Below are 27182 nucleotides of genomic sequence, written 5' to 3' on the forward strand. Positions count from 1 at the left end.
CTGCTCGTAGTGTCATAGTGCAGTTGTCGCAAAAATGGCGGCACTGCTGCTGCAGGAGTTGGAGAGCTCCGAGATATCTAAGTTACCAAAAACAGTTCAAAACAAACTGGAGAGGATTCTTTCGGATCAGCAATACGAAATCGATTCTCTGAAAGCACAACAGGAACAATTTCGTGTTGACAGCGGTAAGATGAAGCCTGGAATTTTGATAGTTAGCGGTGCTAAAGTGATTTGCTTTGCTCATCATGCACACATGTCGGTTAACCGAACAAAGTTAAACGTCATGATTTAACTTTAAACATACTAACAGGTTAACGTTAAATTCTTAAGAGTGTTATTATTTATCAATGGCAAACAGAGTGTTTACTAAAGCTGACGTTTGGTCAAACTGCCGGCTATCATCCACCACGATTTGTTGCTAATGCTAGCCTTAGCTAATCTACATGCTAGCTGTGAGTATTAACATAAACAAGATGACATTGGAGAGTAAAAAGCTGCATGAAGTAGCGGTATCCAGCTGACTGTCCTAATGTTTAATGTTTTGTTTCTGCCAACCTTCCTACAGAGCAACACTTCTTCGAAAAAGTGAAACAGCTCGCTCAATGTCAGGAGGCGTTTTTGTCCCAGACTCAAGAACATCTTAAACTCAAAGAGGAGTTCAACAAGCTTGGTAAGAGTAACTAAACGTTCTGTAACATTACAGCTTGAGTCGGCTCGTCTGGGTTGTATTACTTAATGCAATTTACTTTCTATAACCCCCCCCCCATTCAGACGATGAACTTAAAACTGTGCGTGAGAAGAACAGGGAATATGAATCTTCTCAAGAGAGATTATCATCAGACAAGGTAAGGCATTTGTTTCAGTCATATTGCTGTGTGGTTGTATTCTGTGTTAATGTGTGCTGCTGCCACGTTTTACAAAAGCTGTGTTAACGAATTCACATAGACTACTGAACTCTAGTTATCAGTGCTTTAATAATGATTCACTTAATCAAAGTAAAATGAGTTGCCCGTTAGTTTGAAAAATCATTAATTGTGTCAGTCATTTTTCAACCAAAAGTCAAACATTTGCTGGTTCAAGCTTTAATGTTACTGTTGTAATGTTACTTCCAGCCACCTGAACAGTGATGACTTGCTTGTAATTAGTGGTGCGGCTGTAATAGTTGCAGTATGGTTGATATTTACACTTAATCAACTTATCTGCTAACTTTAGTACTGTTCTATTGCTGTAGATATTCCAGATGTTAAGACTTGCCTATGTTTGTTTGCGTTATTATTTAGATTTTATTAAGCCTCTGTCAAGACAAACAATCATCCACACAACAGTTTTAAGAAATTTTTGTCAACACAAACTGTCTCCTAAAGCATATAGAAAACATCCATCATTGTTTTTGTTTTGTATTTGGTTATATAAGGTGATTCTTTAAATTTCCTATTGGCATACATGTAGTGAAAAATGTATTGGAAATGCTTCAACCTCATGTTCAAGAATGGACTTACAGTTAACTTTGTAGTTGAATATTTCACGTGTTTAGACTTTGCTGGCAAAAGCCAAAGAGGAACTGGAGACAGAAAAGCGAGAGCTTGTGCGAACACTGGAGAGAAGATCCTTGGAAGTGGAGCATTTAAATGGTATGGATAGATTAATTAGACTTTAGACATTTATGAAAGTTTTTTTTTTTGTTTGTTTCTGTTGGTAAATACTAACTCTCTCTTGCTCATGGCACTCGTGTTGTTTCTGTTGCTCCACTAGATGACCTCAGGCAACTCAACGATAAGTTGGTTGAAGTCAGCACCTCTAAGATGGCCCTGCAGATGAAGTTAGATGAACTTGAAGCAGCTGAAGTCAACATTAAAGTGAGCTTTCTTGTCATTGTTACTATGATTTTTATAATATCTGGATGAAGTGGCTTTGTAAACTGCTATAACCACCTATTAAAGTCAGCATATTCCCTTTATAACAAGTCTCTAATTTAAGTTGTTTTGTTTTGCCTTTACAGTACAAGGAGAAGCGAATGGAGCAAGAGAAGGAGCTGCTGCACGGCCAAACCTCTTGGTTGAATGAGGAGTTGAAGGCTAAGAGTGAGGAGCTCTTGTCCCTGTCCCGACAGAGAGGAAACGAGATCCTTGAACTGAAGTGCAACCTGGAAAACAAGGAAGATGAGGCATGTCTTTTTGTTAACGATGTCAAATGACATGGAGGAATAAAGCTGTGATGGCAGAAAACTTTTGCACAACAGTATTTCATTTTGTTGAAGGGCATCACTTTATATGTATAGACAGCAATCTTGCAGTAGACATTGTACATGGCTGGCACTTGGTACAGATTACTTAGTAAACAATATTTTGCTGCCCTGTGCTGTGCTTCTTTATGTATTGAGTTAATTTAAATTCTTTCTTCAGTTATGAATGATTACCATTGTCTCTTATGGTCTTTACTCAAGTTTCCTTCCTATTGAATTTCAGTTAAAACGACTCCAAGACCAAGTGAGCAGTTTGAAGACTTCAAATGAAAACCACCAGAAACAGAGTGAGGAGTTGGTCAGCAAACTAAAAGAAGTATGTGTGTGGTATTTCTCACAGCCTGTCCCATGTTTTCAATCTGTCTTCATTTACACAGAAACAATAATTTAATTTTTTCCTGTACTGTATATTCTGCAATATGACTGGATTTTCACTCATTCTAGGCCAAGGAACAGCAAGTCACCATGGAGAAAAAGTTCAGAAATGAGCTGAATGCCAACATTAAACTTTCCAATCTATACAAGGTAGGGTTATGACAAAAAACATGATGCCTTACTTTTTAGCACCAAAGAATTTACTCCCAGTGATGAATTTCAGTCCATAAAGTATCACTTAGTATATTCAAGTTTACCAAATGAGTTCACGCATTTGTGATTAGATGAGATTTTTAATTGTCAAATAACTTTTTGATATTATATGTTTGAGCATTTAAAATCACCTTCCATGTATGTGATGATAGTAATGTAGTACCAGCCAGGACTCCCATAAACTTAATCATCTGCCTGCAGGAAGACAAAATCAGTGCTGCATATTTCTTTCATCTGTGGTTTGACATATGTGCTTTATACACTATATTACCAAAAGTATTCGCTCACCCATTCAAATGATCAGAATCAGGTGTTCTAATCACTTGGCCTGGCCCCAGGTGTATAAATTCAAGCACTCAGGCATGCAGACTGTGAAACAAGACATTTGTGAAAGAATGGGCCGCTCTCAGGAGCTCAGTGAATTCCAGCGTGGAACTGTCATAGGATGCCACTTGTGCAACAAATCCAGTCGTGAAATTTCCTCGCTCCTAAATATTCCACAGTCAACTGTCAGCTCTATTATAACAAAATGGAAGCGTTTGGGAACAACAGCAACTCAGCCACGAAGTGGTAGGCCACGTAAAGTGACGGAGAGGGGTCAGCGGATGCTGAAGCGCATAGTGCAAAGAGGTCGCCGACTTTCTGCACAGTCAATTGCTAGAGAGCTACAAACTTCATGTGACCTTCAGATTAGCCCAAGTACAGTACGCAGAGAGCTTCATGGAATGGGTTTCCATGGCCGAGCAGCTGCAGCCAAGCCACACATCACCAAGTGCAATGCAAGGCGTCGGATGCAATGGTGTAAAGCACGCCGTCACTGGCCTCTAGAGCAGTGGAGACGCGTTCTCTGGAGTGATGAATCACGCTTTTCCATCTGCAATCTGATGGACGAGTCTGGTTTGGAGGTTGCCAGGAGAACGGTACATTTCAGATTGCATTGTGCCAACTGTGAAATTTGGTGGGAGAGGCATTATGGTATGGGGTTGTTTTTCAGGAGCTGGGCTTGGCCCCTTAGTTCCAGTGAAAGGAACATTGAATGCTTCAGGATACCAAAACATTTTGGACAATTCCATGCTCCCAACCTTGTGGGAACAGTTTGGAGCGGGCCCCTTCCTCTTCCAACATGACTGTGCACCAGTGCACAAAGCAAGGTCCATAAAGACGTGGATGACAGAGTCTGGTGTGGATGAACTTGACTGGCCTGCACAGAGTCCTGACCTGAACCCGATAGAACACCTTTGGGATGAATTAGAGCGGAGACTGAGAGCCAGGCCTTCTCGACCAACATCAGTGTGTGACCTCACCAATGCGCTTTTGGAAGAATGGTCAAAAATTCCTATAAACACTCTCCTCAACCTTGTGGACAGTCTTCCCAGAAGAGTTGAAGCTGTAATAGCTGCAAAAGGTGGACCGACATCATATTGAATTCTATGAGTTAGGAATGGGATGGCACTTCAGTTCATAGAATGAGTAAAGGCAGGTGAGCGAATACTTTTGGTAATATAGTGTATCTACTATGACTGAGAAATGATTTGCTGTTACATTTAAGTTCCTTTGCCAGTCTTTTACCAACACTAACCCTGTCGTTGTGGTGACAGGGAGCAGCAGCAGATTCTGAGGCAAAAAGTGACGAGCTGAGTCGGGCAGTGGAAGAGCTGCATAAACTGCTGAAGGATGCTGGAGAAGGTGCAAGGCTATCACACTGTGACCACTACTACCGTTGCCATTATGTAGTGCTTGACTTCATCACAGGCGCACATTTTGTCTAGTGGTTTAGTTGCTAATGTATGTTCTAGTTATTGCTATTTGCTGATGGTTGTCCTGTTTGCTTCTTCTGCATCAGCCAACAAGGCCCTTGAGGAGAAGGTACAGGAGATGAATGGCGCCACAGATAAGAGTGTTGCTGAGCTAAAGGAGAGGATCCAGGTTCTTGAGAAAGAGTTGGACAATGCCAATGAGCTGCTGTCAAGTTCTAAACTCAGAGGTTTGTTGGACTGATTTTTGTCTTCATTGCACTTTTTAACATTATGGACATGCTAAATGTGACTTTCTTGGATTTAAAATAAAGAAAATCTTTGCTTTTTTAAATCAACAACTTTTAACCAGTGATCTCTTTTCTACCTGTTGAATGTCCAGGTCCTGTTAGTACATCTGTGCTCACAGAGGAGCAAATGACAACAATGTCTCCAACAGCAGCCGCTGTATCAAAGATCAAGCCTGGCATGAAGCTGACAGAGGTTTGTGCAACTGTTTTCAACACCAAAATCTCTTAATTTAGAAACTAATACAATTTGGAAATCTGGTTGGTTTGATATTGATGCGGTGCAATGTAATGCAGTTGGTAGACCAAGTTAAGATGAAACTTGGTTTGGTTTTGATTTTGAAGTGTAGGATGGTTGCATTTAGAATGCACAGTTTTGCGTCTGTTCAGCAACTTACTTGTGCTACTTGGTGAACAGTGTTGAACTAACTTAGCAGAGCAAAGATGTTTCACTTTTGTGCTGTCTTGTTTTTATACAAGGTGTAATGTGTATTTTCAGTTGTACACAGCATATTTGGAGAGCCAAGAGCAGCTGCAGTTGGAGCGATTGGAGAACAAGCGGGCCAACAAGTACCTGGACGACATTGTGCAAGAAGTGGAAGCAAAAGCCCCCATCCTCAAACGGCAAAGGGATGAACATGAGCGCATGCAGAAGTCAGTGGCCAGTCTTTCTGCCAAGCTGGAGCAGGCTGTTAAGGCAAGTAATGCAGAAATGACAAGATTGTCTCAAGTCACGTTTCTGCTTTTCCTCCATCATTAAGATGGATTAATTTGTGTTTTATTGTATTACACATGAATAAGTGCAAATTTTAGGGTAAGTATGATGAATGGATACATACATTTCTCAGTGGACCACAGTATAATAATACTGATAAATACTGGTTAGTGAAGGGAAAAAAAAAGTTTAATAATACTAGCATTAGTATTTTTTTTTTTTTTAAACGTGTGTTTACTTCAGGAGGTGCACCGTCTGCAGAAGGAGGCTGATGAAGCTAACAAGCGCGCCTCAGTTATGGAGAGGGACAACCAGAGGTGTGAACTGCAGCTGGTAGACATGGCCCAGCAGGTGGGTTTTCACCTTTTTTCCTCCAGTTTAAAAGATAATCCCTGTAAAAAATGCATTAGCAGATTCCTCAAAATTTGTATATTTTTTTTATTTTCCATCCTTTGCCTTTCCTCTCAGGTGCGTGTGCTGCTGATCGAGCTAGAAGAGGCTCGTGGAAACCATGTTATTCATGAGGAGGAGTTGAGCTCAGCCGACGTCAGCAGCACATCAGAGGTGATCAGCCAACACCTGGTGACCTTCCGCAGTGTAGAGGAGCTACAGAAGCAGAACCAGCGTCTTCTGGTAGCCCTCAGAGAGCTCAGCGATGCCCAGGAGAAGGAGGAGTTTGAGGCCACTGGCAATAAGTACGTTAAAATGTGTGCTGACTCACACATTTTTTTTTTGTGTGAAGAAAGACATGCTTAAGATCAAGCATAGCAAGCTTTAAAACGACCCACTGTTATATTCATAAATCCATTATTATATAGTAACTAAAGCCTTTAAACTGTCAGTTGGGCTAAGAAGTGTGAACTGTTATCAGGCGTGGTGAACTGGAGCAGAGTTTGAACAAAGCCCAGACTGAGCTGGAGTCCCTGAAAGACCAACGCAACCAACAGGTTAAGATGACTGAGTCCATCGCCAGGCAAAGGGACATGTACCGTGTTCTGCTGGCTCAGGCAACTGGAGTCAGCTTCCCACAGCAAGGTAACAGACACGAGAGGAACCAGATTACATTCTGCTGACAGAATACGTGACACCCTGTGCTTGCATACTTAGTACAAAACATTGTTTGGTTTCAGACAGCAGCACAATTTGCTCAAATACATTGCTGTGATTTCTCATATTTGACTGATCTTCCGAGTGTTTTTGCTGAAGGTGCACCACCTGAAGAGTTCTCCCTGACCTCCACCCCCCGACGCTCACCTTCATCCATTCCAGCCGCTGGAACACCCACTGCACTTGTCTCCATGGCAACAGAGTCAACTGAAGCATTGGAGGCCAAGGCAGCTTTGCGACAGGTGAGTGCTGTACTTGCACATTTGCAGACAGCATCTAAACTGATATTTTTACTGCAGCTGCAAACTGCATACATCAGATCTATATATCTATATCTATATATCTATATATATCTATATCTGTATATTTATCTATATATTTATATATATCTATATTTATCTCAGCTATCAGCTCAGTTATCTACTCCCATAGCTTCAGTTGCCCAGATTCTATCACTGAAAAATAGCAGGGCTGTCTGTAGAACTGTATTTATGTATGTATTCACTATGACACCTCTGCCACTAGATGGCAGTGTGTCTTATTAAGAGATTTTTTGTGCATGAAGTTGAGTAAAGTTGAAGAGTACAATAGTGCCAAGAGCACAAATAAAAAAGAAGTTAAACTGAAAAGGATTTAGGTTTATGTAATTAAACACTTGACAGCACATAGAAATGGGTCAAAGCCTGGTATAACATCTGTTTGTCACCTCTTAAAAATGGTATTCCTCAGATAAAAAAAAATATAACTATGACTATGTTGACATTAAACAAATTCTGTCTGGTTGCATCTGCAGTTGCAGGAGGTATTCTCCACTTATAAGAAGGAGCGTGTGGAGAGTGACAAAGCACTGATGGAGCAGAATGAGAAGCACCAGGAGCAGCTTTCTGACCTACACTCCCAGAATGCCAAGATATCCACTCAGCTAGAGTTTGCTTCCAAGAGGTTAGTGTGAAAAACATGAGCAGCAACAGCTTGTATTAAAAAAATATCACTATTCTGATATAATCCTTTACCTTCATTGCTTTTTATAGTTTACTGACCCCATAATCTGTTTCTAAAAGTACATAGGAGAGTATATATGTCACTTAGAAGGATGTCTGTGTAAAAACAAAAAAAACATCAGGTATGAGATGCTGCAGGACAACGTTGAGAGCTACAGGAAAGAGATCGCTTCCCTTAGAGAGAAAGAACAGAAGATGGCCGCTGCTGCACAGAAGCATGAGCAGACCATTCACACTTTGAATGAGGATCTGAGAGCCGCCAAAGAGAAAGTGGCCATGGCTGAGGTTTGTATTCATTATGACAACCTTTTCCTTTTTCATGGTGTTTATGCCCAAATTTGTTTTCTATGCTGAGTCTTCTTGTCTTATCTCTTCCCGTCTCTTAGGGCCATGTTGAGAACCTGCGTAAGGAAAGAGACATGCTGAAGTTGGTGGAGTCGAGGCTGAATCAGGAGAAGGAGACAATCTTAAGCCAACAACAGACCCAGAACCTGCTTCTGACCAACCTCCAGACCATTCAGGTAATCCATACGGGTGATATTTCTGGCTCATTGTGTCAAACTCACATAAACACAAAATCATAACTGCTGCCTTTTTTTAGGCTACTCTTGAGCGTTCAGAGACTGATACACGTCAGCGTCTAAGCAGCCAGTTGGAGAAGCAGGAACGTGAGATTGCCCAGCTGCAGAAGAGGCTGGAGAACGAAGTAGAGCAGCGGCACCTGCTCAGCAGAAACCAGGAAGTAAGAAAAACTTTGAGTCATTGACCATCTTTTTTCCACTATTATACAAGGGTGTCCTAAATTACATCTTCCTAAGTCAAAGCTGTTGTCAGGTACTAATAAATCACTACTGTTTACTGTCTTTGAAGAACAATGCACCACCTAATTATTCTTGAAATAACACCTTCTTTGAAAATTAAAGAAAAATTAAAAGAAGCATCATGTCTAGACTCACCCATCTTGTGAATAAAGATCAAATGGAACAGATATTTGATATTTTGTTTATCATGCAACATCATTTTAATCATGCTCAGATCCAGTTGATGGATGCAAAGAGGCAGCTGGAGACACAGGTGGCCTTACAACAGAAGACCAAGGAGCTGCTGAACACTGCCGAGTTGGAGCTCAACACCCTCAGGCTGCAGCAAGGCAGCAGCGAAGCTCGTCATCCCCTCAGCTCCCCCTCTACACCCATTCTCAGAGGTTAGCACAAACCTAGAAGAACTTAAAACGACGTCACAATACACATAGTAATCCATGCATGCACAGGGTTAAATTTATCGTGCTTTCGGTACTCATTAAATACCTTGACCTAAAAAAAAAAAAACAGTGCCTAGGATAATGTCCTTTTAAACCAAATCATTTAAGGTATCTTGTAAACTCACTGTCTGTATAATTATTGTGTGCAACACTAGCCATTTACATGCTGCTTTGCATTTTGGGATGCTAATAAGACAAGTAAATTACCCAATTTTACAAGTTCTCTCCTTTTTCTTTCTCAACTGACCCAGTTTCATACTTGACCTACTTTTTATTTTCACAACATATATGCTAAGATACTAACTAACTCAGTTTGTGGTACAGTTTATATGAGACAGATCAAATATAAAAGCCAATTAGTAATTGAACCCACACTCTCTTAGATGTTTGTGGTTTTTAAGCACAGACTCATAACAATGTAATGGTGTTTTCATTTTTCCACAATCCATCCTCCCTCCCCTCTATAAGCAGATACTAATTGTACTGTTGTCAAATTTCATTACTTACCTCTGGCACTGCTTTGTCCTGATATTAAGGCCTGCAGGGTTCAGATCATGACAGAGAGGACCTACAGGGCCGCCTGCGGCTTGCTGAAACCAGAGCAGAGGAGCTGGCAGAGAACCTCAGGGCTGCCACCTCCAGCATGGAACAGTACAGAGTCATGGCTCAGAGCCTGGAGGAGTCCCTGGACAAAGAGAAACAGGTGCAACAAAAACAACAAAACTGCCTGTCAGCGTGCCATGTCTCAGTCAAAGCTATTGACCGCAACCACAAAAACGATTAAAAATTATAAATACTTCTGTGAGCAATTACGTGGGAAGCAGGCAAACCTTTATTATATTTACACATCTGTGGTAATTATCTGACATTAAGTGCCAAAGTGTGGAAATGTATTATATCATTAGTTTTTATTGCATGATTTAGTTTCCCTGTGCATCTGTCTACTAGGTATTCATGATATAATCTTCAGTTGGCAGAAGTTGTCAGCGTGCTTCCTGCCAATTAAGCAATTACTTAAAGGATGTTGTACTAGGTTTTTTATTTATTTTTTTCTCACCTCATAGTAAATGTGGTTTGTGTTGGTCAGAAATCTGAAAATAAATATGCACAGTTAAATGCTTTATATAAAACAAGTCAAAATGTAAAATTTTCATCTGAATTGCTTTTGATCTTTTGTTTAGCACTGATTTGAAAATGTGTTTGAAAGTTTGACAATTACTTCAGCAATTAGTGACGTATGTCTTAGCTTTTACCTTTGAAAAACATTTGGGATACAGTTACACTGTATGGAATTTTGATTGAAATGTAATGTTTATTTTGCCTTTTATCCAGGTAACAGAGCAAGCGCGCTCATCCATTGAAGCTCGTATGAAGGAGGCTGAGCAGCAGCATCGCAGGCTGGAGGAGAAGCTTCTAGAGGCGGCGAAAGAGAAGCAGGAGTTAGAGGAGCAGAAGAGGAGAGCCCAGGCCTCTCTGGAGGAGCAGGTATATTACATCACACATTTTAACCTATTTTTATACATATTGATTCCAAATGCTGCTAATCTCCTTTAAAATGTAGTTCACACCTGCAACAAATTGTAGCTTGTGAGAGGTGTTTTGATGTTCAGTTTAATTTGACATTATAACTCATTTTAGATAAACGGTCTGAGGAGAAGTCTCAGCAGTGCCCAGGCAGATCACCAGTCAGTGCTACAGCAAGTGGCGGTAGCTGAAGCCCACCAGCAGCAGGCTCTAAAGGACAGCCAAGAGCAGGTAAGCAGCTCTTATAAAATTTTCTATCAAAGATTACAATGAACATTTTTTATTTTATGGGAATATTACAGGTTCAAGGCTTATCAAATCACCTTTTAATGTAATTGAAATCAACATATCCGACATTTCATTTCCTGTTTTCTAGTGACATTTAAAAAGCCACAACATTTCCTCATGTGCACATTTCACCCATAGTATAGATAAAAGGTTATTCCATTGGGAGCAGAGGTCTTTCAAATCAGCGTAGATCTCCTCTCTCAACATTACTCTCTGAGTGATCACAAAGCAAGGTGAAACATCAAGTAATGTTAAAAGCAGCTGTTGCTATATCGCTCAAACATCTAGTAAAACTGCCAACCACATGTCAAGATGGATCAGGCAATGAAAAGCCTTTGAATGGCATTTAATTATCTCCTATCAGGCTTTCCAATGGCAAACAAAAGGGCAAGTGCAATTAAATGCTTTAACTTTAACAACTCGGTATGATAGCAAATCGTTTTTTTGTTGGTGTTTTTTTTTCCCAGGCGAAGCTGGCAGCTGAAGCGCAAGATAAGTATGAGCGGGAGATGATGCTACATGCTGCAGACGTAGAGGCCCTGCAGGCTGCTAAGGCTCAGGCCCTGCAGGCCGTTGAGCTCAGACACCAGCTGGAGGAGAGAGTCCAAAGGATCAGTGCTGAGCTGCTGGAGGCAAGGGTCTCTTGGGAGGAGCAGGAGAAGATCCTCAAGGTTAGTTGTTGAGGAGAAGGATGCACGTATAGGTGGTGACCAGACAGGATTAGATGTAGTAACATGGAGTTTTCAATATTATAGGAATATCGTTCTCAGTAAATATGCATATTATGAGACATTTCTATCTGGGACATTTGAATTTGATCATATTTTAAGGTGTTATAAATATTTAGTTCAGCTACTATTTATTTTTAATAGAAATGAAAGTAATAACATTTCCATTGTAATTTCTCTTTTCATATCATAGGAGGAGACATCCAAGATGGAGAGTCGCAATGAGGAGTTGCAGAGGCAGAACACCCTTCTACATGAGCAGATCCAGACAATGAGCAGCAAGATGGCTGACAATTTGCAACGTGCTGCCAGTGAAAGTCCAATGAACATCTCCCTGTCGGAAGAGGGCAAATCTCAAGATCAAGTCCTAGAGATTCTCAGGTAAAGTATCTTCTTCCTTTCTTGTACTTAAAGAGTCAAATAAATTCTATACAGTAAATCGAAATATGTTTGAAAAAAAGTCCCCCCCCCATTTTCTTCACTATTTTTGATATCCTTGTTTGCTCTCTATCACAGGTTTGTTCGTCGGGAGAAGGAGATTGCAGAGTCTCGTTTTGAAGTTGCTCAAGGGGAGAGTTTGCGTTACCGTCTGAGAGTGGAACATCTGGAACGAGAGCTGAAGGAGGTGCAGGACAGCTTGAGTGCCTCAAAGGACCGGATGCAGGTATGTGTTTGTATACACTGATCCCACTTTTACCAATAACGTTGTTGACAACACTTTTCCGTCAACAAGGTCATAATATAGCATTGCAGATGTATTGAACAAGCTAGCTGACAGATCCCTTTTCCTCCAAGGAAGTGAGGTCAAGGGCAATTTAATCAATGATAACAATAAGAAGACATATGTTTGTACAAGTCTAATCTGGGTAATAGGACTTGAACTAAGACTAAAAGCCAATGATATTCTTGCTCAGGTGACAGCGAAGACCCTGGCGCAGCATGATGAGCTGATGAAGAAGACAGAGACGATGAGCATTCTGATGGAGACCAACAAGATGCTGAGAGAGGAGAAGGACAAGAGCGAGCAAGAACTGCAGCTAACCCAAGCTAAGGTATCTTTGAAAAATGAAAATAGAAAATGGGATTGTAGTGATACATATGATATCTTCTCCTATGATATACTCTGGATTTACTCCATTATCGTGGTATTAGAAGCTGTTGATGTTTTTGACAAGTACTGCTGGGTTAACTCTCAAATCCAGACATTTCAGCTCACATTCTGTGTGTTTCAGATACAAAAGCTTGAGTCAGACATCATGCCACTGCAGCAGGCAAACTCTGAGCTGAGCGAGAAGAGTGGCATGCTGCAAGCAGAGAAGAAGATACTGGAAGAGGAGATCAAGCGCTGGAAAGCTCGTACTCAGGTCTGTGAAAGGACTAGCAAGAAAATTAAACATTGAACGCTTAAGGGGAAAAGGACATCTATCATCTGAAAAGTAGATGTCTTGCTACTTCAAATATGTTGGGAAGAAAAGTAGATGTGTATTACTGGTGTAAAATGATAAAACATTACAAATAAAAAGCACAACTTCTTTTCGTGTTCTTTTAGCATTTGGTGAGCCAGCAAAAAGATTCAGATCCAGAAGAGTACAAACGTCTGCACTCAGAGAAGGAGGCCCATCTCAAACGCATTCAGCAGCTCAATGAGGAGAACTCCAGACTTAAAGCAGAGGCTGTAAGGTGAGGGTTTATGAATGATTTATCTGCTGAATTTTTATTGAGCAACATATATGATTACCTTTTCTCCCCGCATTCTGACTGGTTCTTCTCTGCCACTACATTTTCACAACCTCTTCTTTTCTCTCTCTCAAGGACCAATAATCTGACCACGTCCCTCCAAAGCCAGATGCAGAACTTGCGTGACAATTTAAGTAAGGTAACTGATGAGAGGAATACGCTGAAAAAAGAAGCTGAGACCAAGAACCAGGAACTCCAGGAGAAGGTGCGAACTATCACCCAGGTCAAGAAGATTGGACGGCGCTACAAAACTCAGTACGATGAACTCAAAGTGGAACATGACAAGGTGAGAGATCAGTAGCTGTTATTCTCACAGCCTTAGTCTTTCAAAAAAAAAGTTCACAGTTGTATTTCATGTTTCAGTATATTTTGACTAGTCACTAGTCCCTGTTACACTGTTTTTAGCATAATTAATCTTTCATACTGTGTTTCCGCTAGATGGTTGCTGAGGCTGCAGCAGGCCCGTCCCAAGAAGAGGAGGCTCGTCAAGCATCAGTTCAGGAGCTGCAGAGCCTCAGAGATTCTCTGAGCCAGGCCGAAGCAAAGACCAGAGAGCTGGAAGGACAGCTTGAGAACGTCAGCAAGGTTAAACACCACAAATTTCAGCCAAACTGTCCGCTTTGTAGTTACAGTAGTGTTTTGTTTTTGTTTTTTTTAGCATTCTGTTATCAGTTCTCAAGATCATTTTCACTCAAAATATTCATGGAAAAGGTGGTGTGTAGGCAGTGCTATAACTAATACAATAGTTGTTTCTATATGCAGATATTTATTTGTATCATTGTCTTCTTGACCTGTGACAGGTGGTTACAGAGCGTGAGACTGAGGCACGTAATGCCCAGGAACAGACATCCAGGCTGCAGGCAGAGCTGACCAGGCTCAGGCAGGATCTGCAGGATAAAGTTTCTCAGGAAGATGCGTTGAGACAGCAGATGACTGAGAAGGAGGAGAAGACCAGGAAGGCCATTGTTTTTGCCAAGCAGAAGATCAATCAGCTCGTGGGTGAGTGGTTGTCCCTCATATTACATCACATTGTCCAGTGATACATTTTTTTCTTCTTCTGTTTTGCTATATTGTAGTTCTGCTTTTTATTTACATTTGAATCTCAGCCCTAAATTTTCAAACCTTAATCTGTGTCCAGCCTCCAAAGACCAGCTTCAGAAGGAAAATGAAGAACTAAAGCAACAGCGCGAGGAGCTGGAGGTGCGAGTGAGCGCTCTCAAGTCTCAATACGAGGGCCGCCTGAGTCGACAGGAGAGAGAGCTGAGAGACTTGCGAGGCCAACAGGAGAGACAAGAGCAGAGAGATGAGCCACCTGAGGCAGGTCCCAGCAAGGTCAGAGTCTGCTTTAAAGTCTTCACAAGCCAGGCATTTTAGTTTTTTCACCTGAAGTTGAACACAATGCAGTGGGGAAGATAGAACACTTAGCATTTAGCCCATCGTGTTTGACTATGCTAAACAAACCTAGATTATTTTACTGGCGTCTAAAAGATCTGAGGAACCGTGTTGCATGCAGACAGCTTCCTAAAAATAATGCTTTCACTGTACAAAAGTATGTTCTAACAGGTTAAAAAAAATGTTTTATCAATGTAAAATTTGGCTTTAATTCTCCAGGTTTTGTTCTAAGAGCCAGAGATCATGAAGAGTTTGGTCGTAGATCATTTTGTGGCCAACTGTACTGATAAGATATTAGAGAATGGCAGCTTCCCTAAAAAGAAAGTCAAGTGACATTGTTGCCATTTTGATTAAACTAAAGTATCATTACTCTTGGCGTCTTGTTGACCTTTATTGTGACTTCGCTTTTTGTCCTGATTTTCAGACCCAGGAGCAGCAGAGGAGCACAGAACAGAGGCAGATCAGTCTGAAGACAACCCCAGCTGCAGACAGGGGCAGGTATGAAACACACCATTAAAATGGCTTATTGTTTTTTAAGATTAAAGTGCAGTACAGCATGCGTTTATAGAAGTGAACAGGCCATATTTCTTACCTACATTTCTGGATGCTCTTTAAACACTTGCTTTGACTTGTCCAGGTCTCTTATATTGAATGTATGTTCTTTTAGAGTCAATATTCATGTCCTGATCTTGTCTTGGTCAGTGCCAGCACATCTGAGCCTCCAACTGCCAACATTAAGCCAACACCTGTCGTGGCCACAGCCAGCAAGCAGCCTGTCAATCCAGGGAACAAACCCACTCCAAGAGCAAGCATCAGGCCGATGATCACCCCAGCTACTGTACCCACCCCAACACCCACAGCTACTGTCATGCCCACCACACAGGTGGAGACCCAAGAACGTAAGACACTGCAAAGCCTCAGACATACAGAAAACCAAATACGCAAAATGTGTGCATTTAGTTGAATTATTGCAGCTACGGCTCACTAAAAGCTGAATCTCTTCTCCCCCACAGCCATGCAGTCCACTGATGGCCCCCCGGTGGAGCATGTGACTGTGTACGGCAGTGCCAGCGGCTCGGTGCGCTCCGCCAGTCCCAACGTCCAGACAACGATGGCCAGCCCCATGCTGACTGTGCAGCAGACCCAGACGCAGGCAACAGCATTCGTCCAACCAACTCAGCAACAGAGCGTGAGCCATGCAGAGCCAGCCAATCAGGAGCCACCGCCTGTGGTGATTGAGGCAACACCGAGCTCGCAGGTGGAATGGCCTTCAACATCCTCCACCTCTTCTGTGTTTGGGACTGGTGAGAACTGAAGTTAAGCTATTTATGTGGAACAGCAAGTCAAAATTATAAAAGGTTTTTATTTGGATGATATTAAGATATAAGATGTTTATTTATCTTTAAAGAGATATGCAGAGTTGTATAATATCATTAATTCATATTTCTAGATTTAGCAGCTAGGCTCCTGTTTGCAAATTTTGATGTTGGTTATGTTTGATTAAATACTAATTTATGGAATTTTGTATGGAAGTCTGCTGCTTCATATTAAACAATACTTGCTGATACAGAATGCCACCCTTTCAGTGTCAGTTTATTTATTACTTTTTTTCCTTGGTATCAGAGCAAAGTCTAAGCAAAAGTCATGTCTTATCTCTAGTGTCAGCAACACCAGGAACCTCCTCCATGTCCAAGAGGCCTCGCGAGGAGGAGGAGAGCACCACTATGGTCACTGACACAGAAACCACACAGGAGGACACCTCCAGGGCTCCTATACCTAAGAAGCTGCGCATCATCCAGAGAGTCGGTCCTGAGGTGAGGAAGGGGGTTGCAAAGAAGATGTCACATTTGTTTTGAATATTCTTAATGATCTGAAAACTGGTACAGTTAAGTTTTGGGTGTTATGAAGATTGTGTGTGTTCTTCTCAGGAGGAGGTGTTGGTGGAGGACAGCGCTGAGGCTGAGGGGGTGGTGCCAACTGACAGTGACGGTGCAGAGGCAAGTCAGGTTGGTCATCACCCCCATTTATTTTATTTTTTTCTATTACTTTTCAGAGTGGCCGCATGTACCGCAAGTTCTTCTTTTACATTGGTTTCTCACCTGCCATTGCAAAAAATTATGCCACAAGAGGACAGCAGCATGTTTGTTTTTTGTTTGCAAATTTTTTGTTTTGTTTGAAATCTCTGATACTTACAGATTTGCCAAAAAGTCCTATTAAATCTAATCAGGGGAAGTTCCAGTAAATGTAGTGTTAAGAGGCCAGAGTAGTTACAGCAGAATTAATGTGCTAGATAAGTGTTGCCTACAGGTAAAGGTAATATCTATACAGTATGTATCACACATTTATGGAGTATGTGATGTTTTTAAAGGAGAATGAATGAGTACAATGCCTGTTGTTTATAGTGCCCATTGTTTCGCCCTGCAGACAGAGGAGTTTCCTGCACTGGAGGAAGGAGATGAGGGTACAGCCTCCCAGTCTGTTGCAATGGACCAAGAGGTTACCTTGAGCCAAAGTGATACCCCTGACCAGCTGGAGCGGGAAGTAATCGTCATAGTAACAGACACAGAGAGTGAGGAGGACCAGGAGGAAGAGGAAGAAGAGGAAGAAGAGCAGGTAGAGTATTTCTCTTGAGCATTTAAAAAGGGCAATAAATAAAGTGATACATGACACTTGCAAATTGCAGATTTTGTCTTTCAAAAATCTTTTGGTTTTCCTGCCACTAATACTATGAACAACACTCAATTTAGGACTATGATGAGGAAGAAGAAGAAGAAGATGATGAGGAAGAGGAGGAGGAAGATGAAGAGGATGAGGAGGAAGATGACGGAGAGATGGGGGAGGAAGGAGAGGACAGCAATGAGGGGAGCGGAGACGGCAATGAGGCTTACGAAGGAGACGACACAGAGGTTCGATTAACTGACACATAATGTACTCACAGCTACAACTTTGACCTTGTATTTGTCCTTGACTACACAGCTCACGTCCAGTACACCCCATTATCCCCTTCCCACGCTTTCAGTCAGGGATTTACGTAGCATTCCCAGCTTGCATGCTCGCTTTTTCCACAGTCTCATTTCACCGTCACCGTTTAGCTGTGTGTTGTAACTTTCTGTCTGTGTGAAAGCTGTGTGTGTTGACTTTAGTTGTTTACCTTTTTACTCGAGTCTTGGTTGCACATGTTCAGAGTGAATGAGTCAGTGTCTGCAAAAGGGCAGTAAACGGTCTTTCACTTGTAATCTGTGAAAGTTGTTTGAAGTGCAGGATGTGTAAACCACTGTCCGGTGTTTTCAACTGAATTACTTTTGAGGGCAGTGTTTGAAGGCCATACCAGCTTCAACAGTGACCCGAGTTTATTGCAAAGTAATTAGATATAAACTGTGGGTGTTAGCTCTGCTACAAGTGAATGACTTTCCCTGAATCTGGAAGACTGCCTTTGCTATGAGGGGCTGTTAAGATGGGTGGTTAGTGTCAAGTGGCATCCACATGAATGACAGGACCCAAGGTTTCCCAACAAAACATTGCATTGTAACAAGTGGGTAAATGTTAATCACACCAGTTTGGTAGTTTTAATGATGTAGCATTTTTAATGGAACATATTTATTAAACTATCATAAACCTCTTAGTGTGCACTAGGTGAAGTGACTGGCTAGATCATGTGGATGGGCAACAGGGAGTGCAGGGCAGACTGTGTGTCGAGCATGTATGCAGGTTCTAAAACACCACGTTGAATGTCAGCGTCAAAGTGAAAGTGTCAGTAAAGGATCTGCCAACACTAACATGGCTTCCAAATGGAACGCAAGCAGCCACAGGAAGTGTAAGGAGTAAGCAGTCAACGCACAGAGCAGTCTGTAAAATGGGTCTTTTCAAAAATTGTCAATTCCTCGCAACCATTAAAGCTGCTCCTTGGGCAAAGTTAAAGTTGGATATAAGGCTCATGGGTTCAGTAATCATCACATGATGAAGATAATTATGCTGAAATAACACTGAAATGATTTAGTTTGCCTTATGGTTAAACTTCAAGTTTAAATCTGGCGTGTCTCACAGAAAACAGACTCCGACTGCAGCCCATGTCAGAAACAGACACAGAATCACGTAATGTGTTGAGGTTTTGGGTAAAATTTACTTGTAGTCATTGAGCTGACAAATCTACTGAGTCATTGTGTGAAGCCTTCACCAGAATTACATGTTAGAGCATGTATCCATGAGTCCTTTGTGATTCAATGATTTTTAGTTTCCAGGCGTTGTTTTTCTTATCCCTCCAGTGAGAGAGGACCCTAAGTGTTGAACAAGCGATTTTACAATATTTTGTTAAGTAAGGATAAACTTGTCAATGTAGATTGTGTATAGATGCTTAGTAATGGTAGTAGTGCCCAGATGGGCTGCAGTGATGTCCTGCAACTCGGGCCATCCCATAGGGGCCCGTGTTCCCCTTCAAACAAGTGTGTGTAATTATTGCGAAGGCCATGTTTGGGCACAAGACCAGAGAAAAAGACTCCCTATTTCCGTTCTTTTTACAAACTAGCTTCTAACTGAATGTCTTGTTTGAAGTTCAGTTTCCCTCCCATGTCCCTGTTTTTTTTTAACTTTCATTGATCTCCTTTATTTTCCTGTTTCATCACGTGTTGAATTACTGTCACTGAAACTCAACATTTCCTTTACCTTTTCCTTTTTCCGTTACCTAGTCTAGTCGTATAATTACGTCCACTTGTAACACCACTGCAACAGCAAATGCGCTATTAAAGACGGAGCTACAAGTGGGTCGTTTGTTGTAAAGGAAATGCAAATCCCTTCTGCACTGAGCTGACATGGCGAGTCAAACTGAGACAAGCTGAGCCAGCAACATGTCAATGTAAAATGTGTTCCAGAAAGTGGGAAATTAAACATAATCTGTATGTGGGGTTCTGCAGGTATACTTGGCATCTATTTTGTATGGAAACCATCCCATAACCTGCTTCCTCTGATTTGACCCAACTCCCATTGTCCTGTCCTGCTCCTCTTCAGATTTTTTTTCCTCACTTTAAACTGTGTTTTTATTTTTCCCTGTTTGAGCTTTTGCCTGTGTCAACTTCTTTTTGTTGTTTTTTTTCTCAGGGAGCTGATGTAACAGACCCAGGCACGGAGACAGAGGAGAGTCTGGGGGCGTCTGACTCCACCCAGAGACCAGCAGATTCCCAGACACCCAGCTGTAAGATCCAGGAAACCTTGTCACTTACACAGCGCACATGCATAGATCCACCTCAGACTCTCCACATGCGCTCACAAACTGTCCCGTCATTCAATTAGATATCTGACTCTTCATGATGACTGCAGGAGATGTAATATGTTGTTGTCTGTCTGAAGGGAAGAGTTGTACAAGTGGTAGCCAAAATAAAGGTCAAAAAAGGCACAAAGGTTGCTTTACTTTCAAAATGAATAAAATAATTGAAGTAATTTTGAGGCCCCATCAGAGTTAGAATTATTGGTCTGTCCTGTTTTATTGGGAGTAATTATTTCTTCTCAGTCTTCTCTTTTTTTTCTATATTTTACCTCAAATTGTTGAAAAAAATCTAATGACACACATGCACACACACTTAACTGACAAAGTGTGCCACACATGTTCAGTTGCTCTCTCCAGTTGTTTCATAAATTCGATTTGGTTTTTAACATTAGTTAGTTTCCAACATGCACATTCCTCACAAATCGTGTGTATTTTCTCCCATTTTTATCATCTGGTGGATGCTTTCAAACCTGTTTTTGACCTTAAACAGGATTTTTGCATTTTGTGATATCAGAGAATATTGTATCATTATTCAGAGAATCGATATAATATAGTATCTTGATGAAAGTTGCAATTTACACACCTGTAAATTATAGAAGCTAAAGATATTAAACAGTGTATTGGTTGGTTTCTGGCAAATGGACATCTGTTGATTTGAGCCTGTCCACTGTTGTTCTAGTCGAGGGCAGCACAATGGAAGCCTTCTCTACAGAACAACCAATCACAAGCTCTGGTTCAAGGATGCCCCAGTCGCCACGTAGACCAACACATCAGCTGCCCCCTCGTCTGAACATCCACCCCGCCCAGACATCAGAACTGGGACCACCTGCTCAGGTTCAGGTATGAAGTGTAATATGTCCTTAGTAAGGAAAATATAAATGTACTTGTCACAGTATTAACATTGTTAATGTCATTTCTGTGTCTAGATCACAAGCACTGCTAATTAATTGTGTGACATGTACATTCACAGCGTATCCCTGTTCGTCGGGTCCCTCAACTCACTCCTGGAGTGTCTGGCAGCGCTGTAAGTTGTCAATAATAACGTCACCTCATAATTATGTGGTCATTTCATTATTTACACACTTTAACCCCTGTGTTTCTGTGTACCTGCAAACGTTTGTATCCAACACTTTCTGCCTCTCTCTCTCTCTCTCTCTCTCAGCAGCAGCACTTCTTCGATGAAGATGACAGGATGGTTCCCAGCACTCCCACTCTGGTGGTGCCACACCGCTCTGATGGTTTTGACCAGGCCATCCAGTAAGTCTCTCATACATGTGTATCAAGCAGAGTCAGAACTCCAATAAAACATTTGAAATGCCAAGTTTATTAGTAACAAAACCACCAGTAATGCAGAACATTATTGATTTAATTGTTTAGTCTAATAATACATTTCTTATTATTTTGCGGGGGGTAAAAGTACTGCAGAGATGACATGATTTTGTTCCTTCTTTTAATATTAATTTTAGTTCGAAGTACAACTAAAATTTAGAACTTTTACAATGTATGACTAACATTTCTATTCTGGGGCCATGCATACATGAAGACATGAAGCTTACAAGACTCCATAAATCCAAACAAACCAGGACTATAGTGCAGAATATACATTGTCAAACAGAGAAACAGCCAGTAGAAAGTATCTTTCACAATGAAATCTTCAGACCATCACTCAAATGAGTGGGACTCACTTCAACAATCTATCTTACCTTCTTTTTCAGGTACATAACATTTTTCTCAAAAAGCCATTCCAGTTTTGTTCATTTAAACACCAGAATATTTCAGGATTTCGGCGAGCCATTTCATGGAACATTAACTCTCTTAGATTGTCATATGTACGGACCAAAGAAAATTGGGATTCATTCTTTACACATCCCGCGAAATGTTAGAAACAGACATCAGTGACCAGAGAATAGTAGCTCTCAACTGTGCAACAAAAGACAGACATTAGGTGACTCATCATCATCTAGAATCAGAAAACGTGGCTGAAGGAACCTAAAATACCTGGAACTGTTATTATTCTGTTGATCGAGAGCACAACCTGGTTGTGTTGTTTGTTTCAGCTCTCCCCAAGTAGCCGGCGTGCCTCGCTTCAGGTTCGGTCCTTCAGATGACATGCCCCAGACCACCTCATCCTCACACTCTGACCTGGGACAGCTCGCGTCACAAGGAGGTAACCCCACCACCACATTAAACACCCTACCAGCTGCAGCTACTACAGAATAATGAGGTTTTTTTTCCCAGACTATTAAAGCTTTTTCTCTCTTGGTTTCAGGTCTTGGGATGTATGAAAGCCCCCTGTTTTTAGCAACTCATGAAGAGGAGTCTGGTGGGCGCAGTGTTCCCACTACACCATTACAAGTTGCAGCACCAGGTACCTGTCTCTCTGTCGATCTGATATGACGGGACCTGTTCTGTTTATCCACACACCCACCCTTTTCATCAGCACAGTTTCTGAAAATAATCATTTCAGCTAATGTGGGAGTACCATCAGATGCTACAACAAAATCAGTGAGTTTATCTTGTTTTTATGTTCTCTTCCAGTAACAGTCTTCTCAGAGGTGGCTCAGTCTGACACCACTGAGCACGCCTCTCAGTCTGTTCCCATGGTGAGCACATCCACACCAGGCCTGGTTGTGCCAGGAGCAGCCGGCACAGGGGAGGAGAGAGACGACGTCTTCCTGGAGCCAGACACTGATAGGTGAGGCTCACTCCTCCTGCTCTGTGTGTTTGTTTTGGCTACTGCTAGAATTCAGATAGCTGAGGCTCTTGTCAGCTGGCATTCATCATGATTATTATTATTATTATTGTTATTGTTATTACTAAGCAAACATGCCAGACATGAAATGTGACCGTTTCTGTTTATCTCTTTCCTCTGTTTATACCAATAGATGATTCAAAAACTCCAGATTTTTGTAATCTTGTATACATGTTTTTAAGACTGCAAAAGTATATAATCTGATCATATTTGATGAATGTTGTGTGTTTGTTTATTCCAGGTCCAGCGCAGAGGTGTCAGTGGACCCAGGGGTCTCACAGGGGGATATAGAGGAGCCAAGCCAGCCGTCTGACAAAGCCAACCTCCCCTCCACCAGCCAGGAGCCTTCCTCCAGCTCCGCAGGTACAGAGTAAATCCCTGCTGTGAATTTTATTTTATTTCCATCCTTGTGTATCTTTATTAATGTTCAGTTCTGATTGTGGTGTTGTTTTTTCTAGATACAAGCTGTGCTCCACCCAAACCCTCTAGACCCAGACCCAGCAGACAGCTGCAGCGCTGGCCAGAAAACCGCGGTGGTCGCATGAAGAGAGGAGGTAACATATGAAGGCACAACACACGATTTGGGTGGTAATGAGCTTATACTGCTCTTTACTGTGAAAAGTTTCAGGCTCATGATGGCATTGTGCTTATCTTATACATGGTTCACTTTCAGGTCACTACAACAGGGTGGTAGATAGGTAAAATCACAAAAATATCACATTTTCTATTTCTCAATAAAATTGTCAGAAATGAATTGTAAATATTTGCTCGTGTTATGCTATTAGGTATGAGATAGATATTATGTCAATAGTTTAACAAAATTATGCTCCATCTAAGTCAACCCAAATAAAAACAATGGTAGCATTGAAAACACATTAACATATTAAAAACAGAAAAACAAAAATCTGCAGGGTTAAAAGTTGCATCAACAGAGAGGGGCCATCACAGTTGTGTGTCTGAATGTGCTCTTTGTGATCTCATTGAAAGAAATGTTGATCGGTTCTGTTTATTTGACAATGACTACATTAATGTTCCAGTTTTTCCCCTTACTCCAAAAAAGCACCATTTCTACTAAACTATTGGCTATTGGCTATCAGCATATCCCACACACTTAATTCATGAATTGGGCCTAATTCTGCTGTCAATAAAGTCTGCTCAAAATTTTTGCATTAAAATCATCAGCATGTCTGGTGCCCTGTTGCCTCGGTGGTTCAAGGCGCTGACCATGTTCCACAATGTCATTCCACATGTGTCTTCCTTCATTTTCAAGCTCTTAGAAAAGACAGTTGCATAGACCCAGTAGTATCACATTGGACAGTTCATTTAATGATTTATCTTTGAGAGTTTTATAATGTGTAGTTCCAATTTATAGTCAGTTTCCACACATTTACAATAATACTGCCATTTTTATTGTAAATCAGACACAAAATTACAGATTTCCAGTTTATTTCAGACTTGTAAAAAAAAAAAAAACACTTTCACAATATATAATAAAATACATTCCTCTTGTAGTAATATATTTTTGCAAGTTGTTTCATGCCAGAAAAAATCAACAGGCGTCTCTAACTTGTTTTTTTGGCCGCAGTATGTGTGCTTACGATGCAGTTGCTTAACTTTGATTAGGAGTCAAAGCATTTGATACATGTTGTATCATAATCCAGTTTAATGTTGTTTTTTACACATTTTATACAGCCACTGTACAGAATTTTTACATCAGTATAGCAGGCTTTGTTTTAAAAAAAAGCATTTTATATCTCAACAGGTCAAGGATTTCCTTCTCGGGGGATACATGGGAGAAGATTTGCAAGATGAGGCACTAATGAGAAAACCTGACAACCATAACAGGAGAACTTTCCCATCAGAATCACATTTCCAATCAGAGTTTTGAGATGTTGTTTTTTAGCCTTGATAATGTTCACTTGTTCTGAAGCCTGTTGTTTTTTTCTTTATTTGCTTTTGTTTTTTTTAATGTGCTTGTAAAGAACCTCTTTGAATTCAGTCCATGCTGAGGCGGCGTGTTTTACGAAGAATGTAATAAACTTTAAAACTATGTTAAAAACACTTCTCGAATCAGACTTTCTTTGGGCACTTGATGATGTTGTTGCTCTGCGGTGACGTGTTGGCAGCAGGAGCAGCGATGACGGGACGATCACCGTCCATCCTCACGTTGTAGGATTTGGCTGCAAAAGAAACGGAACATTTTTTGATTAGTTCATTAAGCATGTTAATTTATGCTGTGTAGCATTTAGGATGTACTCTTTGCCCATCGACATGAGAGTTTCCATTTTAGTGAACCTGATTTTGGCATGAACAACTTTAACTTGGCCATAGCATAACATGGACTTTAAGAGCTGTCTCTTCAATGACATGAATGACTGAACAGACCTGACACATTTCCTGTTTGCTTCAAGCAGAGTGACATGTCTTACTCAGACAGGAACCACAGTGTTCCTCAGACTATAGGTATCATCATTAAAATGGAAACTTTTGCTCTGCTTTTTTCCATATTAAACTTGAGCCATAGGTGGATGGACACCACCCTTAATGGCCTTTACATGTGCCTCATCCCCCACCCCACCCTGACACACACCCAGATACACATGGTCCTTGTTAGGCTTCTCAGACATGATGTGAATGAGGGTAACAGACGTCTTACAGCAGGCAGACGAGCTTTGTTCTTTTGAAGATATTATTCTTGCAATGAACAAAGTGATATTTAACCAATAAACAACACTTCTATTTCAGTTCTGTGAATTAAAAGGAATTCCGTTGCAAGCAGTGATTTTAAACTAGGGTGTGTGTGTGTGTGGAGCCAAAACAAGGCAAGGAGGCTTTCTTTCTATAATGACCTTAGAAATTCAAGTCTTGATGTGCAGCACTTAGAGCTTGACACTGTCTTGTTTTTCCCAACAAAGACCCTCAGTACTAGAATGATATTGAAGCATCTATTGATGACTTACATCTTGAGAAGACGTAGTATTTGTATCCCTCTGGCTCCCTGTTGCTTGGGACGGACACAGCAGCTGTGATGGTTGAGGGGAAACCTTTCCAAGACGTCCGGATGTTGACAGCAGGTGCCAGAAAAGACACTGGAATCAAATCGTCGACATTATAGTTTATATATTCCTTTGTTTTTATTTCACCATTGATATTTTTCTGTTAAACTACTTCACGGCCTATAGCAGTTGCAGCCCCATAAATGGCACACAGGCAATTTATTTCCACTTGGAAATCATTTACAACCTGGACCTTGCTGCCCCTCTCACCCTCACAAAAGCATGACTCACAGTTTCAGAGAACTTCATGTGTTCTAGCTCAAATAAAACATGTTTACTTGAGTCTAGCAAACACCCAGAACACTCATTACAGTTGTAAGGGACCACACAGTTGCGAAACTAACATAAAATGCCTTTAAAAAAAGGTTAAAAGTATTTCTTGAAGTACCTGCTTGACGAACCACTCGGTTGCGGACTGTGTAAATGGAGTACTGGGGTTTCCTGCCACATGTTGAAGCGGTGCCATACTGGTATGAATATTTTTGGACCAATCCACCTAGAAGAACCAGTCGAGAGTCAATTTCAGAGTGTGTTCATTAATTCAGACTAGCCTTATTTGTATTTAATTAAAAAACGCTGACAGGAATAAGTAAATAAAAGCAACGAGGACAGTGGTTCATCACCTCTCTTGAAGAAGTACACCGACTCTTTCCTCCTCTGGTACTGAGGCACAGACAGAGCAGCTGTGATGTGACCACGAAGCCCATCAAAGCCTGTTTCAATGACTTTTGGATAGCCGCTGTCCAAAACATCATTTTCAAATCTCCAGTATTGAGGTCCCTGCAAAGAACAGCAAACATTTTTACAGAGGTAGATAATTGGCTCAAGGGAAGAAAAAAACGATCAGAGAAGAGCCAAGAGTGTGTTTAACAGCAGCTAATGTTGTATAGATTTCTCAAATACACTAATTGATTTCAAATAGGATGAAAAATGTACCTTGAAAATGTATGTTTTGCCCTGGCAGTTGCAGCGGGTGAACACTGTGTCAATGGGGGACGGGACGCCCCACACTTGTGTGATGCCTCGGGCCGGACCAGGAACCCTGTTTCTGTCCAGAAACCAGAAGTAGTGCCCTGAAGGAAAACAACATGGATACAACAGCACTTTAAAAAGTATCATCAGAGTAATCTCAAAGTGTATTTTATTATCTCAGTTTATTTCTGGTCCTCGGATACTTCAGATCTGTATTTTTTGTGCTCTTGCAGTAGAATTATACAGATCTTTTACAAGCAAACGTTCTGGGTTAGAAATCATAAAAGTAAAAGTTGGAAAATGGCCTTAGAAAATTTCTCATGATGCAGAAAAATCGACCCTGACTGAGTAGAGTCATACTGTTGAAGCTAGTCCAGGGGCAGCTAGTTTTAACTTCTTTATAATATGTCAGGTACTTTGGTCCTGTGGTTTCCAGCCTAAGGGTCGGGCCCCCAGAATGAGTCACAAGATATCTCAGGGAGGTCATGAGATGTTTATCAGGATCAAAAAGAAGACAAATA

At 41.1% G+C, this 27182-nt stretch overlaps 2 protein-coding genes across 3 annotated transcripts in view; one reads left to right on the forward strand and one right to left on the reverse strand.

Annotated features, from left to right (window-relative positions):
- Positions 1-24694, forward strand: tprb (translocated promoter region b, nuclear basket protein). Of its 2 annotated transcripts, none has more exons than XM_037114701.1 (51): positions 1-185; positions 566-670; positions 772-845; positions 1535-1631; positions 1753-1856; positions 2000-2164; positions 2466-2558; positions 2687-2767; positions 4429-4516; positions 4674-4814; positions 4967-5067; positions 5371-5568; positions 5830-5937; positions 6055-6281; positions 6458-6621; positions 6793-6935; positions 7487-7635; positions 7817-7979; positions 8081-8215; positions 8296-8436; positions 8730-8898; positions 9492-9658; positions 10288-10440; positions 10594-10710; positions 11235-11438; positions 11689-11876; positions 12012-12159; positions 12410-12547; positions 12728-12859; positions 13045-13175; positions 13308-13518; positions 13671-13817; positions 14033-14231; positions 14371-14564; positions 15049-15122; positions 15327-15523; positions 15638-15928; positions 16284-16438; positions 16553-16630; positions 17049-17237; positions 17372-17530; positions 19716-19809; positions 20561-20721; positions 20852-20905; positions 21044-21138; positions 21939-22048; positions 22151-22249; positions 22420-22576; positions 22875-22996; positions 23092-23187; positions 24396-24694. In XM_037114701.1, the coding sequence occupies exons 1-51, from the start codon at positions 35-37 to the stop codon at positions 24443-24445; spliced, it is 7107 nt and encodes a 2368-aa protein (XP_036970596.1). In that variant the 5' UTR covers positions 1-34; the 3' UTR covers positions 24446-24694. The 2 variants fall into 2 exon arrangements, with proteins under 2 accessions (XP_036970596.1, XP_036970597.1); XM_037114702.1 differs by having other exon boundaries at positions 35-185; positions 21047-21138.
- Positions 24671-27182, reverse strand: part of prg4b (proteoglycan 4b) — a 9563-nt gene continuing 7051 nt past the window's right edge. Inside the window, exons 10-14 of the mRNA XM_037114703.1 lie at positions 26626-26762; positions 26313-26469; positions 26078-26185; positions 25594-25722; positions 24671-24813 (exon numbers count right to left, since the gene is read on the reverse strand). Of these exons, the coding sequence (XP_036970598.1) occupies positions 24704-24813; positions 25594-25722; positions 26078-26185; positions 26313-26469; positions 26626-26762 (641 nt within the window). The 3' untranslated portion in view covers positions 24671-24703. The remainder of the gene's footprint in view (positions 24814-25593; positions 25723-26077; positions 26186-26312; positions 26470-26625; positions 26763-27182) is intronic.

The sequence above is a fragment of the Acanthopagrus latus genome, chromosome 11 (assembly GCF_904848185.1).
Source record: "Acanthopagrus latus isolate v.2019 chromosome 11, fAcaLat1.1, whole genome shotgun sequence".
Lineage (NCBI taxonomy): Eukaryota > Metazoa > Chordata > Actinopteri > Spariformes > Sparidae > Acanthopagrus > Acanthopagrus latus.